This window comes from Henckelia pumila, chromosome 3 (genome assembly GCF_033568475.1).
Source record: "Henckelia pumila isolate YLH828 chromosome 3, ASM3356847v2, whole genome shotgun sequence".
NCBI classification, from domain to species: domain Eukaryota; kingdom Viridiplantae; phylum Streptophyta; class Magnoliopsida; order Lamiales; family Gesneriaceae; genus Henckelia; species Henckelia pumila.
The window spans coordinates 168,621,391-168,640,780 of NC_133122.1; the positions used below are offsets into that span (position 1 = coordinate 168,621,391).

Genomic DNA, 19,390 nt, shown 5'->3' on the forward strand with positions numbered 1-19,390 from the left:
CATCCACTTTAATCTTAACATTTTTAAAAAAAAAAAAATATTTTATATTGACTTCTTTACATGATTTATTTATCCTAGCACGATCATGTATAGATTTTATACCATAAGTATTTGTTTTTAGGAAAAATTGCAATTTGATGGGTGGGCGGATAAAAACCAAACATAGATAATTTATAAGATTAAAATTCAAAACATGACAATGTACAATACTAAAATTGCAATTTTTCATAGTTTTCGTGGCAATACCCAAAAACCCAGGTTAAAACATAATCATCATGATGCAATTAAAGATGAGGCTAATAGAATTTCTAAATATTGTGAAAATCCGTGTAGAAACTCAAAGAACCGAGGCACATCTGTATGTCCTTTCTGATAGAATCTTAAACTGATCAAAGGTACGGTACGTCTAATGATAATGCGAAAAATATAAAATATTATACTCAACTCGAACAGTACATTTGATAGATGGTGGGAATATCCCAACATGGATCACCGCAATCGTTCATGTTTTCCCAGTATTCGTTTATGCCATTCATTGCATATAGCGATGCTGATATCTGTCTTTCGACTTTTAACCGTTCAAAATGTGAAAATTCCGCCTCCTCGCCATCTCTTTTCGGGGCGTAAAAGAGCCCATCTTGTTGAAGAGAAATCTTGTCAAAATACATTCCATATGCCGAATCTCGATCGTGATTGTTCAAGTACATTTCATAATCATATCTTCCCAAGAAACAGCTCAAATCTGGTTTATACACCCCCTCGAAGCTGTGTAGATTTGGGGCACTGGCCGGAGACTCATAAATCTGGTTACTACTGCTATTACTTTTGGATGCTGTCTTTTTCGACTGATCATTCTCAAGATTAGGAGAAGGGTGGACTTTGTTTTTGTTTAGGCCTCTCTTTTGGTTGAGAAGATTCCGAATCTTCAAAGAGACAGCTGGGTTACAGGGCACGTTGTTGAGGAAATTCGTTCGTGTATTCGTTCCACGAAGGAGGCATGCGGCTTCATCATATGCTTGAGCAGCCTCCTCTGCAGTATCGAATGTTCCGAGCCACATTCTGATCTTTTGAGTCGTGTTCTTGATTTCGGCAACCCATTTTCCAGAAGGCCTTTGCCTCACACCAACAAATTTGTTCTTGTTGGTTGTTCTTTTGACAATGTTGTTATTTGTGGGTGTGGTGTGGAACTGAATTTCCATGGTATAATTTATATATGAATACAATGTTATGAAGTGTTGGGTGGTACTAAAAAGGAACAATGAGAGGGGATGTATATATAGGACCAAACAAGGGAAGTGCGTCGTATCTTATATATTTGTCCTGTTTTTAAGACTACATTTGTTCCTTTGTAAATAATTGTCTGATTTTTCAAAGCTGAGTGGGTAACTATTATTATGTCATTAGTCGTAAGCATGATATGGGAAATTGTTTATTTACAAGGAACGCATGCCTATCCTTGTCATATCCGTATTGGCTTACACGTTCATTGCCTTTGGTGAGGGGATAAATGGCATGGTTTTGGCCAATTCAACTCCTTTAGTCTTTACACAAGTTTGCATGTACTAAAATAAAAAAGTATGTCACAAGATCAATTTTGACACACATTTCCAACTTTCATCAATTTCGATTCTCGTTTTTCATCTTTCCGTAGACAATTTAAGATATGATGATTTCACCACACAAATCCCCTCATCTTTGTTTTTGCTATGTATTTGTATATCACAAATATGAGTTCATTGGATACTTGTATGATATGAGTTTCAATAATAGAAAATTATTTATTTTTGTCCTACAAAAAACTGTAACCAAATCGTTGGGTCAATGTGTTTAGGATATTATATATATATGAGTAATTTTCAGCTGTCTAACCATTCTTGCCCAACTCGTCTCCGACCACTAAAACTCACTACCGGGTTTTAGTTGTTTTTTTAAAAAAAAATTCGTATCACTAAAACCCACTACCGGGTTTTAGTTGTCGGGGACGAGTTGGGCATCATTAGTTGGGCAGCTGAAAATTTATATATATATATACATATATATATATATATATAATAAAGAAAGAGACATGGAAGCCATTTCATAATCCACAGAAGAGGAATGACGCTGATAAACAATTAAAAAAAAAAGTAGTCAAATGTACATTAGATGAAGACAATTAATAACTTTTTATCTATCATAGGTTGGTAAGCTCCTTTCTTCACTTGGTCAAATGCTAAATTTAATACATGGGAGTTGGAGTCACGAAGGCCTGCAAATTTAGAAATAATAATATTTTAAAATTGTAATCATGTAAGCCTGCCATTTGGACATATCTCCTAACTTCATTTTCCATTTATATTATATTATATATCAGATATGTCAAATTGTAGCCTTATATTAGGTGGCTATGTCGAATCCTCAGAGGAATCTGGTCAACACATAACCCCCAAATACAAATATCATGAGTACCACTGGTCCATGAATTTGAAGACAAGATAAGGATGGTTGTTAGAACAGTTGAACTTCACCACACAGTAATGTTGGGATTCCAGTCTTCGATGCAAAAACACCAGCAAGAAACACGGACAACAACGAGGAAGAAGGAACTTTACTCGCAACATGATGAAACCATGAAATAAGATGCTCGCACACTCACCTTAGCCGCATGTGCCACAAAGATATCATACAATCTATTGCTGCAATGTTATAGGTCAAGTTCCCCAATTAAAAGACAGTGAGAACAATAGATACATCCATATATGAGAAACCAATTCCAAAGTAAAATCTTTTTCACAAGTACGTTTTTTAAAACCATATTTGCAATCACGGTCACAACTATCAAACTCAACAAATACATAGCCATATGCATAGCATATACGAATACTTGAGCTATAAAACATAATGAGACCAAAACTGCGACATGAATTGCCTCTTCGGCAATCCTTGAATATGGCAATCGATCAACAAAAACCTCACAAGTTACAATGAGCCCCGGCCCCGAGGCCACCTCCAGACCCATCCGCGCATTTCCTTTTAAGTTCTTTGGAAACTACACAGAAATTGCTTGTAATATGCACTCTCTACAGAAAGTCTACATTTACTAGGAAATGGCACCAACAGTCGACCAAACGGATGAATGCTTCGAACAGCTCTCTCAGCGCAGAAAGAGTCGAGGAATAAATACATGGTTGGCACAATATGACCTCCCATAAATAGTAAGCTTTACCATGAAAGAATCGCCAGTTTAATTCCATGTGCACTATGTTGACAGAATCGACTGTAATGCAAGTTGCTGCTGAGGCTGCAAGGACGACCATGTAGATGCAAGGGTAGAAGGAGGCAGTGTCTGTTGTAGCTGCCGCAACAAATTAATCATTCGACTAGCTGTTTGCTCTGTGGCAAGATCCTTGCCTGCACAAAGAACCTGTAACAAAAAAATTCTCCACTTGATGAAAAAGTGGCAGCCGATGCAAGGGAATTTTAAAATCAATGCGAAATTTGGGCAGTAAACATATAGCTTCCTTCCTTCCTTCCCAAAGGTCAAAATATCATGTTAAAACACACCAAAAAGCTAGAGAGAATCTTCTGGTATAACTATATATATGAACAAAAGATCGTACACCCATTCTTATACAGCATTCCATACATTGATAACGATTCAGGATCCTTCAAATGATTCAGAAACTAACCTCTGCAAATACAGATACAATCTTAGGGAGATACTGATTATTGTGGCCCAAAAGTTCCCGATCAGACCTGAAAGAGGAAAACATGGCCAACACAGAAGCCAAGGGTAAGAAAACAGAAACAAAGTTCTCAAACAAATCTTCGCAATAAAAATTAAAACCGTAGGCAAGGAAAATATGGCATCCGCACCTTTCAACCATAGAGCAAAGCTGGTCATGAACAACTTTTGCTTCAATAAGGTCACTCTTTATCGGCAGACAACTCAACCAGGCAGGGACCACCTGTTAAGAGCTCTTTAAGTTAAGAATGTAATGAAATGAATAAGGAGACGATACATCAGTAAGAAATAAGGCAGATATTTGGGAATCGTGACAACTCCACAAAAATGCCGATGCCTTTCACTTTCCGTATAACAAGGACTCACATCAATAGTAGGCTTTGGAAAATCAATGTGCTTTCACCAAACATACGTAAAGGCATGCACAAGTAAAATTTTGTGCATATGCAAACTGTAAATTCACTTTTAAGCTAAGAAACACGAGAGTAAAAGCACAATGCCCAAAATCAAACAGTGAACATAACAAACAACTTGAGGAATAAACAACAGCCAATGTGTCATATTTACTGGAGACATGATAGTATAATACCTATGGTTCATAACTAACTATGCCTTTGATGCCTAGGCGGCTGCCTCGACCGCCATTTAGAACACTGCATAATACCTATGGTTCATATATGAACTACCTACGCCTCTTGGAGAATAGTTAGTTCAGAATAAGGCACATAATAAGGCATGGCTATAATCCAAATCTAATGTAGTCTAACCAGACCTTTTCGTATTTATGGTAATGTATCCTTTTGGATCAAACATGGTAGATACCTGTGATGAATCAATACTGTCACGATGAAATTGGCATATCTTTCCCAAAGCAGAAACAGCATTATCATAAGCCATTACAAACTCTGGTTGTAAAGCATTAGGATGTCTGATAACTACATTGAGCCTCGAAAGAGCCTCTGAATAGGATTAAATGGATGAAGTCAGTACATGACAAAGAACACTATTCTAGAAGCCTGCGCCAAGTATAGCTTACCTCCTACAAGTGGTTTAAATACAGAACCACCAAATTCTGCACATACCCCAAGCCCATAGACAGCAGCCTGTGAATTAGCAACTATGCAGTTAAGTTATGCTTATCTTGAATATTTTACACCAGGAGATAACTATATGTTTTTAAGTTTCTGCAAACCTGTCGGACATCTGGGTTTTCATCATTGCAAGCTTCCAGGAGGAAAGGCAGATGTGTATCATAGTACCTGGTTAAGGGGGCAACTACATTAAAATTTTATGTTTGAACCAAATTCAAGAATTTATCATGGTACACAGACATACTTTAGAGCAGTTTCACGGCATTGCTCAGCCACATCATCAAAGATGCAAATGGCAATCCTTCTCTCTTCAGCTGTCTTATCCTTGCCCTGCAAGGCAAACCACCGTAATCGTGTAGTAGTGAGGATGACAGATACAGATTGAATTCTCATGCTGAATGACATGAAAAAGGGAAATGAATAAACATGTGAATCGTCAAGGTAAAGGAAGTGGTAAACTTACCCACATAGGCATCAAGTCTGATGATAGCTCGTCAAAAAAAGGCAAGAAAGATGCTTTGAAAGTTTTGATCAGTGTTCCCAGAATTTCACCGACCTGCACCACGCAGAAATCGACATATATTCTCAGCTATTGACTGAATAAAGACCAATCATATATCATAATAAAGTGCAACAAACTAACCTGGTCAAACACTTCTTCTTCTTGCTCGTTTTCCTCTTTAAGCAGTTCTCCCTCCTCGGTATCAAAATCTTCAGCTTTTGCTCTCTCAGCTCTCTCTCTTTTTCTACTTGAGCTAGCAGTGATCACATGTTTTATCTCATCCACAATGCTTTTAACCTGGCTCTCATCTAGAAGTCGCCCAGAAATCTGAGAGTATGGTGAATCAGAACACAATTCCAGTAGCAGGTAAAGTAACTATCTCTTGAAAAAAAAAACAAAATATTGGTATATAACAAAATCTATGACAAGAACTGAGATTCTAGCATTCAAAATGCCCACAACGAATAAATTTAAGCAACCGCATTTCGAATATATGAAGTTTGTTTCATTTGTCCCTTTTTGGATTCCCCACCCAAAATCCATCAAAGAAAGTTTTGGCTGTGCAACTCAATGTATGAAAATACAATTTTCAAATATCCAACTCTAAACAATTTTTTTTAAAATTTGCTATGAAATTATTATGTCACATTGTCAATCAACTATAAATTATGAGAATTTTTCTTAAAAAGTTGCAAAGAAATGTTACTTTTGTCTTATATGTTCCATTAAATTATCACAAAATAGCACTTCATTACATTCGACACTGACTTTCAACACATCCAGACATTTCGAAAAACATCAACCAAAATTGCAATAATTTTTCTCAAAACTTTTTAGCTGAATCGAATTAAGAGCCTAGGCAAACACCATCAAGGCTATCGACATCTATTCCAATTCAAAAATTGAACATGCACTGTCGTAAAATCATACAATCTAACTGAATGCCAACTATCAGCAAACTAGATATATCATAATCATAATCCACTAAGTGGGTCAGTATGTAGGGATATATTTGTAAAAGAGTAAAAAAATTAGTAAATATGTTACAAGTTTATATATTTTGGGCAAACAAAAAAGGAAACGTAGGTTACGAGAGCATATAGAAATTATTAAAGACGGAAACTGAATATAATGCAGTAGAGAGCTTTTGAAACCCCGTGCCGGCCTACTTCTAATTTTTTTTAAATTCAATTCAAATTAAAAACCTAATAATAAATCATATGAAATAAATTAATAATATGAATAATGTTTAAAAATTTAAAATTAACAACAGTCCAATTGGTTGTTTTCATTAAATCAAAGGTTTGCCCAGGAGATTAGATTGAAAAAGTTTTGCATTCCAAAATCAAAGTGCATTCATTGATAGCAAGACAGATCTTAGATTGTTGTCTCATAGCTAGTGAAGTGGTCGAGGAGATGAGAGTTGAATAAGAAAGGGTGGGTGTTTAAAGCAGACTTCGAGAAGGCGTACGATAATGTTGATTGGAGATTCGTTGATTTTGTGTTATTTACTTATTTAAGAAGGGTTTTGGGGCAAGGTGGAGAAAGTAAATTAAGGGTTGTGTCTTGAACGTTTCATTTTCGGTTTTTAAATGGAAGATCCCGTGGAAAGTTTAAAGGTGAAAAGGGGCTTAGGCAAGGCGATCCGCTGTCAACTTTTTGTTTAATTTGGTGGCAGGTGTGATGGGCAGGTTGGTTGATAAGGCGAAGTCTTTGGAGCTCATCAGGGGAGTGCAAGTTGGTAGAGAAAGGGTGGAGATTTCTCAGGTTCAATTTGCAGATGATACACTGTTTTTTGTCAAGGAAGCTGAACAGTTGCGTTTTTTGGTGGAAATTCTGAAATCGTTTTGTCAAATGTCAGGTCTGAAGATTAATTTAGAGAAGAGAGCCTTGATGGAAGAAGAAGAGGCGGTTAGCTTGGTTGCAGAAATTATCGTTTTGGGAACCGGTTTTGTCAAAGATGTCAATGAAATTAGCAAGTTGGAAGAATGCATTTTTGTCCAGAGGGGTAGACTGACATTAATTTCAGCGGTGTTGAATGCTTTGCCGATGTATTTCATGTCTCTATTTAGAGTACCGAAAGGTGTAGCGGATGTTATGGAAAAGATTGTGAGAGATTTTTTTTGGGAAGGAGCTGACGGGGATTCACATGGTCATGGGGTGGCTTGGGATAAGGTCAGTACACCGAAGGAAAAAGGCGGTCTGGGTATTAGGAATATTGGCTCAAGGAATAGAGCTCTTCTAGGAAAGTGGTGGTGGAGATTTTCACATGAGAGAGAGGCGTTGTGGAGAAAAGTTACTGTTAGTAAGTACAGGATGCCGAGCTGGCTAGCATCGTCACATTTAGAAGCCCTTGGAAGTGTATCTACAGAGTTAACCAAGTTTTCATCCAGTCCGTGAGAGCAGTGCTCAAACGAGGTAACATTTTTAGATTTTGGGAAGAAGGGTGGTGGACGGATTCCGCTTTCAAGGATCTTTATCCTTCCTCTTCCAGTTATCTTCGATTAATAATTCTCCGATTTCTCGTTTTGCTCAATTGGAAAGTCAATCCTTAGATTTGGTTGTCTCTTGGAATTTTCACTTTAGGCGGGTTTTGACAGATGCAGAAGTGGATGTGTTGAATCTTTTGTTGGAATCCTTAGAGAAGGTTAGGTTGGATGCAGGGGCTTCGGATTTTAGGAAGTGGGTGGTGTGCACACACTATGTGACGTGCTGCCTAATCAAGAAGGATCATTTACAAATGGAAGAATTTTTCTTTAAAATTAAAGATTATATAATTTAAAGAATAGGAGAGTTTGGGGATGAAAATTGGAAAACCACAAAAAGTGAAACAACTGATTAAACATTTTTGCAAGTTTAAAAGAGAAAGCATACTAAAATATGTCAATACATACCAGTTACATATTTCAACAGCAAAAGAAGCACATAACAAACCATTTTAATGTTGAATTCTTTTTTATAATACGCATTACACACCTGAAGACATTCGTTCAATGCGTCCAACATATTTGCACAGATCTCTGTATCAGGCTCCTGCAAAAATGAGAAAGTATAACTCACCCTCTCGCATAAAGCAACTCAATCATTAATTAATACGGGTTCGAAGATGGAATTTAACAAATAGACTTTAACAAGCACCTTATGTAAGGCTTCCACCAAAGCAGGAATTATGTAGTCAGACAACTGTTTCACATACAACTCATTGCGGCCCTGAGCGATACCTTTCTCCACAGCCAGCTTTGCGGACCGCAATAGCTCCGGCATTGCTAGAAATAAACATTGAACAATTAAGAGCATGCATTAGAAGTTCTGATCATCTAAACAAGAAGAAAATCATCTCTCCTGCGAACAATGCATCACCTGAAACAGCAGCCTTCCTGACTTCTTCGTGAAAGTAGAATTTCAAAAGGGGAACCAACGTTGTGGCAACCTACACAAACGGACATGTTCCATGACAGCTTTTATGTTCTAGTAACCGTAAGAGAAATAGGGTAAAGACCATTGCATATTCAGTTATTCACTAACCTGATCAATCCATGGGTAGAAACCTTCTTTCAACTCATCAGCATAGCAACATAGCATATTGCAAGCGGTAGCCTTTTCTTCTAGGACGCTAGTCTTAATTCCAATTCTTTTATCACCTAAAGTGATGGTTTCCATACTGCAATATGAAGAAATGTTTAAAAAAATGTGTGAAAATAACAAGAGGCCTTATTTTGCTATTGATAGGATTATGTCCAATTAAATAAACCAAGTGAAAGAACGGCAGAATACTGGGAGCATGAAAAAGAAAATTGTAACTGTTGATAGGAAAAAATTATACCAAGGGTTCAATTACCCCTACTGTATCCACAATCTATCTTGACTCTTGAGTTCCTACTCAAAAAAATTTAGCAAGATCAAATTGAAGGACAATAAAAAGAAAGAAAGCTGTATACTTTCTTCCTCCTTTCAATTATTAAACATAGTTGAATGAAATATGAGTACTTTATCAGGCTGTTACGGACCTGGGAATTGGGCTTAGAAGAATTGGACAGAAGCCCATTAACAGAATTGTTTACTCTAGACCTCTTGTATTATGGGCTTAAGTCAGTTGGGTAGGGTAGCTAGGTAGGGAAGGAATATATTTTAAGGGGTGAAATAGTTGTAGGTTCATTGAGCATATTTTGCATTTGAGAAGTTACTAGCATAGCTAGAGGGCAACAGAGGCTTAGCTCTGGGTTTTTTATTCATATTTGTTTGCATTCCGTTCTTTGCTTTCTTATATGAAATATGAGGATTGAGGATCTTAACAATTGGTCCGACCTGTCGGATCGGTTCGAGGAAGAAGACGATCTGACAGCCAGCGAGGAAGAAAGATTGGAAGTCATGGAGAAGGCGTTGATCGAAATGAGGGAGAGAACGAAAATTATGGCAGAAACTACGAAAAGCATGGCAGAGGAGATGGAATCACTTAACCAGTCTCTCAGATCTCTGCTGGGATTGAAGCCATTGGTAGAACAACTCATTCCAGCGGCAGTTAGAATTCGTTCTGTGATCCAAGGCCGAGAATCACAAAAAGCACAAAATGAAAGTGAGGAAGGGAAGAAAAATTGGTAGGCAAGTCCACAGATCTGGCAACCGAAGTGGAAAAGACGAAGTAGCAGTTCAACACTCGTGACATCATGGGTCAAAATAAAATGGTCCGCGGAAATGATATGGAAGGCGATACTACTGGAGGAGAGATGCTGCCGATTGTATGGGATGTCCGACGCGACTTGGGTTCCAGGAGATTGAAAGAAAGATTTCAGGTATGAAGGTGGAAGACAAATGTGTTGTGTGTTGGGATATTTTTTGGGATGCAGGTATGGATCAACGGGTGGCTTATTTTTTTAAGCCTAGGATTGAAAAGTGGAATGAAAAGAAGGCCCATAGCCCAATTACACTTGCTGCAGCTCTAGAATTGGGGGACAAGACAACGGGAGATAATGGGTTTTCCCATTATAGAGATGGAGAGCTTGGGCTGGGCCTAAGTAGATTGACTAGTATGTGGGAATATAAGATGGGTCCAATCTAGGAGTATTGAGAATCCAAATCAGAACATTAAAACCCAATTAAATAATATGTTAGCATACCAGGAAATCAGAGCAGCAGCCAACTGTTGGTCACGATTAATCTGGCGCCATATTGGCGACAACTCTAAAGTCGCGGGCAGAAGAATAACACAAAACCATGGATTCCAACGGAAGCAAAAAGAGGCGGAAGAAGAAGGATCGAAGTGCTACAAAACCCAATTGCTCGAATACTTGGTGGAGACGAAGACTAGGTTCTTACTTCTTACTCAAAACTGCTGATCAACATTTATACAAGTAAAGAGTGGGCTGAAAAATATTTCACTGTTCCTCTAAATTTTTGGAGTTGTAACCTGGGTAATGAGTTTATAAGCAGAATCTTGAGGATGAGGGATGATGCAGCAAGTGGGATGAGAGGGAAGTTTCATGGATGTGTATTGAATACTGGGACCACGACACGTGATGCAGTTAGTCATGCTATTCAAGGACTGATTTTGGCCATAAAGGTTGCGTTTCAACAATTGTATTTGGATGGAAATGATGAAAAGGGTTGTTCCTTTATTATCATAGTTGACTGGTTAATTGAAGCTAACAAGAAATGGGACAGAGGAAAAAAAGTTACCATGGAGACCATTGACCATGCATGGTGGGTAAGAAATGGATGTCAAGGTAAGGTGAGGAGATGGATATATGTCGGATCCACCACCAATGATGAGTTCTTACAAGCTGGAATGCGTGTATCAACAATGAGAATTGGATTTCTATATAAACAACTTGCTGCTGAAGCAATGAAAGAGCAGAACAAGAGTCCACCTATGACTCTTAGCTAGGACTGGGATACCGAGCTAAAATACCGACTTTTCGGGATACCGTACCGAACTTTTTTTGAAATATAGACATTTTTTTTGTATATTGAATTTTTTTTCGGTATCTATACGGTACCAATATATATTTTTTCCATACCAACATTTTAGAATTTCGATATTGGTACCGGTATGAATTTTTTTCATGCTAATATTTTTTATACGGTATACCGAAAACCCACCCCTATTCTTAGCCTTGAGGACAAGGCTAATTTGAAGGAGAGGAGAATTGTTACGGACCTGGGAATTAGGCTTAGAAGAATTGGACAGAAGCCCATTAACAGAATTGTTTACTCTAGACCTCTAGTATTATGGGCTTAAGTCAGTCGGGTCGGGTAGCTAGATAGGAAGGAATATATTTTAAGGGGTGAAATAGTTCTAGGTTCATTGTGCATATTTTGCATTTGAGAAGTTACTAGTTATACTAGCATAGCTAGAGAGCAACAGTGGCTTAGCTCTGGGTTTTTTATTCATATTTGTTTGTATTCCGTTCTTTTGCTTTCTTATATGAAATATGAGGATTGAGGATCTTAACAATTGGTCCGGCCTGCCGGATCGGTTCGAGGAAGAAGAGGATCTGACAGCCAGCGAGAAAGAAAGATTGGAAGTCATGGAGAAGGCGTTGATCGAAATGAGGGAGAGAACTGACTGAAAATATATTCCTTCCTTACCTAGCTACCCGACCCAACTGACTTAAGCCCATAATACTAGAGGTCTAGAGTAAACAATTCTGTTAATGGGCTTCAGTCCAATTCTTCTAAGCCTAATTCCCAGGTCCGTAACACAGGCCATCTCCAACCATAACTCTATTTTATGGTAACTTTAACTACAATTACCAATATAGTGCAATTTTCGTACAATACAAATCTCCAAGCCATCTAGTTCAAATTTCCTTCAAAAAAATTAATCCTTAGAATATTTTTTTTGTTATTTATTTATAATATTTATTTTGTTTCATATAATATTCATTTGGCAGGACCGAACACTTGCCGCTTTACCAAAAACTATAACTAGTGGTAATGGTGCAACTCAAATCTTTTAAACCGCACAACAACCCTAGTAACATGGTTCGATCGCTCTATCCAGCAGGCACAATTATTGTACCCCAATAACCTATCCCTCTAAATAATTACAATCCTTGCAATCAATGAAAATCAAACTCATGACCTTGGCTCTGATACCAATTGTAGGACCGAGCGCTTGCCACTTTACCACTAGCTATAGTTGGTGGTAATTGTGCAACTCAAATCTTTTAAACCGCACAGCAGTCCAAACGTCATGGTTCAATCGTTCTAACTAGCACGGACAATTATTGTACCACAATATATTTGTAAGTATAAATACAATTATAACATTAATAAAATTTTAAATAATTTATATGTTTTAAGAAAATGATAATTATATGACTATGATTTATCATTTATGTAATTATCATGTTTATGCCAAATTATGTTATTATCATTTTTATTTGGAATTACAAGTAATTTATTTTTCATTTTATTATTATCGTTGTCAAGATAATATTCAAACCTTATTCTAATTACTTTTTATAAATTATATAATAATATTATCATTAATTAATTTTAAATATTTTTTAAAAAAAAGTATTTTATAAATAATTAAATATTAATGTTAAATAATTAATTAATTATTAATTATATAAATGATCAAATCATTCACTAACTTTATTAGTTACTAAAGTATTTGATCATTTATCAATTAACTAATTTTAAAACATTTTTTTGAAAAAGGGATAGTGTTGCTATAGAGCAACTCCAACTGTAGCAACACTCCAAAACAGCGTCACTTTCAGCGGGAGATTGGGTGAGCTCTATTTTGGAGCTTCAAAATAATGTCCACAATGGAGACGCTCTTAATATAATTGCTATAATGCAATTCTAACATTTGATATCAAAGCAATTTCTTGAAGTGTCTCTTCAAGATACATATACAGATACAATAAAAAGTAATTGTGAAATGAGCAAGTCTTCTGAAAAGAATGCTACTGATGCCCATCAAACAATGTACAAATAAATTATGCAGCAAACCACCAAATTCTGAATGGAAAAAAATTTCCATGGAACTTGACTTCACACAATATAATGACCAAGTCATTTTTGGCCAAATGCACTGTAATAACACTGGATCATTTTTTTGACATTTTACTGACAATATACAAGACTGCGAATAGACATTTTAGCAGTAAGATCAAGAAGATGCCAAACAAAGTAGTAAAGGATACAAAATAAAGCGTGCACAACTACAGGCTCACATTGAAACCATAAAGTCTACAGCTTCAATTCAAATTCAAATACTTAAAAATCCTTAAAAACAGTTTAATTTAATTCCAATAACCAAAGGGGAATAACAATGTTGAGATTAAAAAAACGTGTAAAATTAACAATTAAGGAACCTGTCATCATCGGAGTCATCAATTTCGTTGTCGGAGTCAGCTGATGTGATGGTCACATCAGGCTTCAGCTGAGCAGACTGAAGCAAAGGAGGCATGACAACACTCATATAAGGAAGGAAATCCTGTCCCAAGCACTTGCAAAGTCTGGCCCATGCCTAAATTAGAAGAAAAGAGCTTGGTTAGAACTTTAATGTGCAAGCACACAGATTTAGACTCTTTCATTTCTGGGTACAAAGGCATACTTGTAGCATGTAACTAGTGATGGGATCATCTGTCTCCATTTGTGATCCTTGTAGTGACATTAGCACGTCCATGACCTAGCATAAAAAACAGATACATAATGACCTAATTGGGCCAACAAATACATAAATATGACATGCATACAAATAAACAATAAATAAGGTATGCCCTACATAACTTGGAGAAACAGCTGGAGCACAATTACCTGCTTGGCATCCTCCTTAAATTTATCCTTTCCAACTGCCATCCCAACCAAGCTGATGCATTCCATGGCCTTAGCACGAAGCATACGATTAGATTTATCCGTCGCGTTCACTAAGATAGCCTTCAAGTAAGGCATAACCGCATCATAATATTTCTGGAAGTGTTCCTGTCATGCCAAAAACCCACAAGCTTAGTTTACTTACAAAAATCCAACCACTTTCACTCAGAATATCTTTATAACATCTATATACCTGAGATGAATCAGCGACAGAAGCTAACGCAGTTAAGGCACCCTCTTGTACCATTTGTTTGGAATTCTGCAACAATAAATGGCATAAATTAGTTTAAAAAGCATATTTCTACCAAAAATGCACATAATATCATTTACATTTCAAATCATAACATTTTTTATTCTCATATGCAAAAGCACCTGTAGAAGTAAAAGCAGCTTGTGCACTATCCCATCTAAGTATGACGTTAAAATTTCTGGGGTGCAATTTTCGCTGAAATTCAGCACTGCCGAAGCAGCGTGTGCCTGCAAAACACCGCATAACAATGATAAGAAAGTGAGAACATACATAAAACACACAACTAGTAGCTTCGTTAAAACAACTAGACAACCATATTGAAAAGATATAATAACAAATTTGGTAACACCTTTAAATGATCTCCCTAGATTACCCCCCTTTCAGCCAAATTCCATCCTCTGCTGACCGCAGCTAGCTCCAACAAGTTTTATTTTGCATCTCCTTTAGCATTTTAGGATATTTTCTTTCTTTTCTTTCATTTATTCTAGTAAGTTTTAGTAAATCTTTAGATCTAAGTCTCTAATTGCTACATTTACTGAAACGTATTAGTTTATCATTTTATTACGCTTTTTGCAAATTATTTTTGGCTGTATTGGATGAAATTTTTAATTTAGATTGTAGGTGCATACATCACTGTTGACCATTTTGCTTATTTGTAAAAAATGGGTAGACTCTATCAATGTTCAAATATTCGAACATATTTGAATTTTTAATTAAAGTGATTTTTGAATTAATTGGTAATATTTGAATTTGATTGAAGATTCTTTGAAATATACGATATATCATTTTTTTTATCAATGTGTCTCTCGGTATGATTGCACCCCAGGCTCCAAGATCCCTCAATGCCTTGATGGGCCTTGCACTCTTGATGACTGAATAGAACAGGCGTTAAGGGTTCTTTCGAAAAATTTTGTGACAGATGACTGCATATTTTTAGTATTAGATAATTATATTGCATATCTTCAGTCGTCAACAACTCATAACCGGAGATATTGATTCACATTAGTTGAGAAAAAAATCATAATCAAATGGCAAAAGTTAATTAAGCTTCCTATACCAACAATGACCAAGCCTAAAATCCTCTTAGAGTGAAGATAAATCTTAAATCCAATTCCTGAACTATATAATAAGTTATGTGTTCAACATCTAGATAAGCAAAAAAGAATATCACTCGGTCACTCCATAAACCAATACTAACAAGCACCAAAAATACGGAAACTAAATGCAAATAAGGGCAAGATCCCTCAATGCCTTGGTGGGCCTTGCACTCTTGATGACTGAATAGAACAGACGTTTAGGGTTCTTTCGAAAAATTTTGTGACAGATGACTGCATATTTTTAGTATTTGATAATTATATTGCATATCTTCAGTCGTCAACAACTCATAACCGGAGATATTGATTCACATTAGTTGAGAAAAAAATCATAATCAAATGGCAAAAGTTAATTAAGCTTCCTATACCAACGATGACCAAGCCTAAAATCCTCTTAGAGTGCAGATAAATCTTAAATCCAATTCCTGAACTATATAATAAGTTATGTGTTCAACATCTAGATAAGCAAAAAAGAATATCACTCGGTCACTCCATAAACCAATACTAACAATCACCAAAAATACGGAAACTAAATGCAAATAAGCGAAAATCCCTTTTACCAAAGGCTCCCTATCATAGTCATCCAATTGCACTGAAGAATGTATTTCAAAAAAAAAATAAAAAATTGCACTGAAGAATGCGAGGAGAACAAAATGTTTCATTTAGAAATACGGTTGAGAAATCGAAAAATATACAAACCTGCACTCTAGGATTTTGAAAATCATCCATAGCTGTAGCTAGTGCTGGCAACACACGTTGATGGTACTGAACTTGCAAATCCGGACCCAAGTCAGTGGATAGCTGCCCAATTGCATTAATAGCTGCCCACCTCACACGAGGGTGAGGATGTTGAAAGGAATTCAAAACCATGTTCACAACTTGCTCCAAATTTTTAATCATCACCTAGCAATGGAAAAAAACAACCGGAGTTAAGTCAACACAGGGGGCAGTATCAATTTCCTGACACACACAAATAAAATTCCTCTTACAGAAATGATAATTGGGCAACAAACTTGATGGACTCACTAAGCCAGATATCAAAAAAAAACTTTCAAGTACGTCTAACAAACACTAAAATCACGCAACATCAAACACATCGAAATTTTACAAAAATGACATCAAACAGGAATTGCATTCATCGTAATAGTATTAGCCTGTCAATGGGACTATGTAGCATGTACCAAAAAAATAGCAATTCCAACTGTATATTGTGTAAACCGAAGGGGAGCACAGTTATGGTTGGTGACCACTGACAACATGTAAAAGGGATAACAGAATGTAATTAAACCCATAGCCAAAAACATTTCGTCACAAAATATCGTTTTTTAGAAAAGTAACAACCATCCGACCACTCATCATAACAAATTAACATTAACAAAGAAAACCAAATATCACAACCAACAAAAAAATTCCTCAAAACAAGAACATATTAACTGAGCAATACATCAAATTATAGATCTAATCTACCATTACACACTTATGAGAACTCAAAGCTTCAATAAGGTTGATTTATTGCCATCAAAATAATAGCAATAAAAAGTAGATATTTTCAGTAATTATTACCTTTGAACAACCCTCCGCGATTTGTGCAAAAGCAATGAGGGCGGCATGATGCTTCTGCCACTCTGAAGCAGCCAAATAAGCCTGTAACTGCTCAGATGCCACAGGAACAATAGTGTTCCCACCAAGAGCAATTGCAAGCCTATCCAAGCACTCCTGCCCAACACTATAATTACCTGTCTCCCCCGCGTCTTCATCCTTAGTTTCTGCACTGTGCCATGCAGGATCATCATCAACATCCAAAAGCATCTTCATTAAAATGGAAAAAAGTCTACTGATGAATTGTGGCAACTTGCGCATCATCCCAGGTGCTCTTTCCCGTGCTTCCGCCAGCGTAATGACAAACTCGATTGCTAAATGTCTCGTACCTTCTTCCAAACTCTCGGCCTCTGCAATTTGCAACATGGAACCCACAACGTCAACAATCTGCCTGCGCAAAAACCTAGGCTCTGTCCCAGCCAATTCTATCAACAACTCCAAAGCCTCTTGCGCTGTGGCCTCCTGCCCAGAATTCAGTGCCTCCGTCAATGTTCTCATCATAGAAGGCAACAGATCCTGGAACCTATCACGGTCATTCGAACTGGACAAGCACTGAATAAAATTAATGACAGCACTCAATGCAGCAATTTTGACATCCGCACTTGGAGAATTATTCAACACATTCAAGAACACGCTATGCAAATCAGTAATATACGGAAGTAAAGTTTCTCCAATAAACTGAGCCAATTGAGAGAACATCAAAAAAGCAGATTCTTGTAGTTTGGTGGATTCACTGGTTACACATTGAAACATGAAAGGCAAAATCTCCGGCCACTGATTATCGGGAAGAAGCGAGGATGCCAGCTCCGACACGGTGTCACAGAGCTTCTTGATTATGGATTTCATCTCCTCGCGCTGGATTGAGCTTAAAAGGATGTTCTTAACAGCGGAGCGAGTGGATTCAGTGAGTTGAGGCCAGATGAAGGAATCATCCCGCGTAAGTTGTTTCCGGAGGAGGATGGTGGACATGGCGCGTGACTCGAACCGAACTGATGAGGAGAGAAGGTGGGCGAGTTTCAGAGCAAGCGAATTCGGATCGTTCTGTTTGAGCAAATTGAAGATTGACTCAGCCTGGGATCGCTCCTCGTTGGAAGAAGACATCAGATGGGAGATTAGGGTTTCGAACGCCGCCGGGTCCGGCCCCATAATAGCCGCCAATTGCGCCTGCTGGAGCTGAGTCGAATCGGCGTCCATCGTATTGAATCACGGCGGTTATCGTCTAGGGTTTATTTGGTCGATGATTGAATTGAATCAGGTGGCGCTCTTCCACTCTCTCTCACACACGAGCACACACAGTGGAGGTGTGTAACTGAATGAGTGCTTTATTATATATATATATATATATATTGCACAAGGCACACACAAACACACCACCAATCAATGTGTGTATTTTATATAATTCCCCCAATCATCATCATGTTAATATAAACAAAAATAATAATGTGGGAAGGAATGCACAAGCTTTTAGTGCGAAGGTGGGAAATGGAGGGAAAAGAAGAAAGAAAGGCGCCACCATAATGATAATTGTGGGGCTTAATTAGGGCAAAGTAGGATACAACACGAGCTGTTAAATGTTTATTTGTGCTTCATTACCTGTAACATGGCCTACGGCTGTCAAATAATAATAATATGTCAAATATTTTGGTAAATCGATTCACAAAAGATTGAGTTGGAGTTTCCTATGCAACCGTCTCGAAGATCTATCTTTAGATGAATCGATTCGGTTCATACTTGCAATGAAAATTAATGTAATATTTTTTACTCAAATCAGCATATCTTACGTAATATATTTTGACATCAAAATTAATTATTTTTCACACAAATCAACATATATTACACTATTTTTTCACAATATAACTAACAGAAAATAATATTCTACCTAATGCATAAAAAGTATTTTGTACACGAATTATGGATAAATTATTAAATCGATAAATGAAATATTGTTTATAACTTAATATATTATCCAATTAAAAATAGATTTTATCCATAATCTAAATTGTTTTTAAGTTCAATTATTATTAGTTAATTCAAATAGATGCATATTTTATTTTACTAAAGTATTTGTTGATCGAAATTGTAAAATAAATTAAACTTATGTTATAATAAATAAGTATCCTACTTGTTGTATAAAAATATTTGAATTACTAATTGTTGGGGTGCGATATGTTGTCTCTGTTGGTGGAGCGATCGAACCATGACGCTTGGTCTGCTGTGCGATTTAAAATATTTGAGTTACACCATTATCAATAGCTATAGCTTTTGATAAAGCGGCATGTGTTCGGTTCTATAACTGGTATA

The 19,390-nt window shown here is 36.7% G+C and overlaps 2 protein-coding genes across 2 annotated transcripts; both read right to left on the bottom strand.

Annotated features, from left to right (window-relative positions):
* Positions 1–440: 440 nt before the first annotated feature.
* Positions 441–1,199, bottom strand: LOC140889926 (ethylene-responsive transcription factor ERN1). Its single transcript, XM_073297669.1, has one exon. It carries the CDS (start codon positions 1,197–1,199, stop codon positions 441–443), a length of 759 nt encoding a protein of 252 aa, XP_073153770.1.
* A 1,577-nt stretch (positions 1,200–2,776) lies between these two features.
* On the bottom strand, positions 2,777–18,559 carry LOC140887295 (uncharacterized). The gene is made up of 20 exons (XM_073294457.1): positions 17,054–18,559; positions 16,190–16,393; positions 14,519–14,623; positions 14,340–14,405; positions 14,090–14,254; positions 13,887–13,961; positions 13,645–13,799; positions 8,843–8,978; positions 8,678–8,747; positions 8,456–8,583; positions 8,294–8,350; positions 5,459–5,644; positions 5,279–5,371; positions 5,060–5,145; positions 4,917–4,983; positions 4,761–4,827; positions 4,547–4,683; positions 3,856–3,947; positions 3,669–3,735; positions 2,777–3,403 (listed from the first exon to the last, which is right to left on the bottom strand). The coding sequence occupies exons 1-20, from the start codon at positions 18,281–18,283 to the stop codon at positions 3,239–3,241; spliced, it is 3,351 nt and encodes a 1,116-aa protein (XP_073150558.1). The 5' UTR covers positions 18,284–18,559; the 3' UTR covers positions 2,777–3,238.
* Positions 18,560–19,390: the final 831 nt, after the last annotated feature.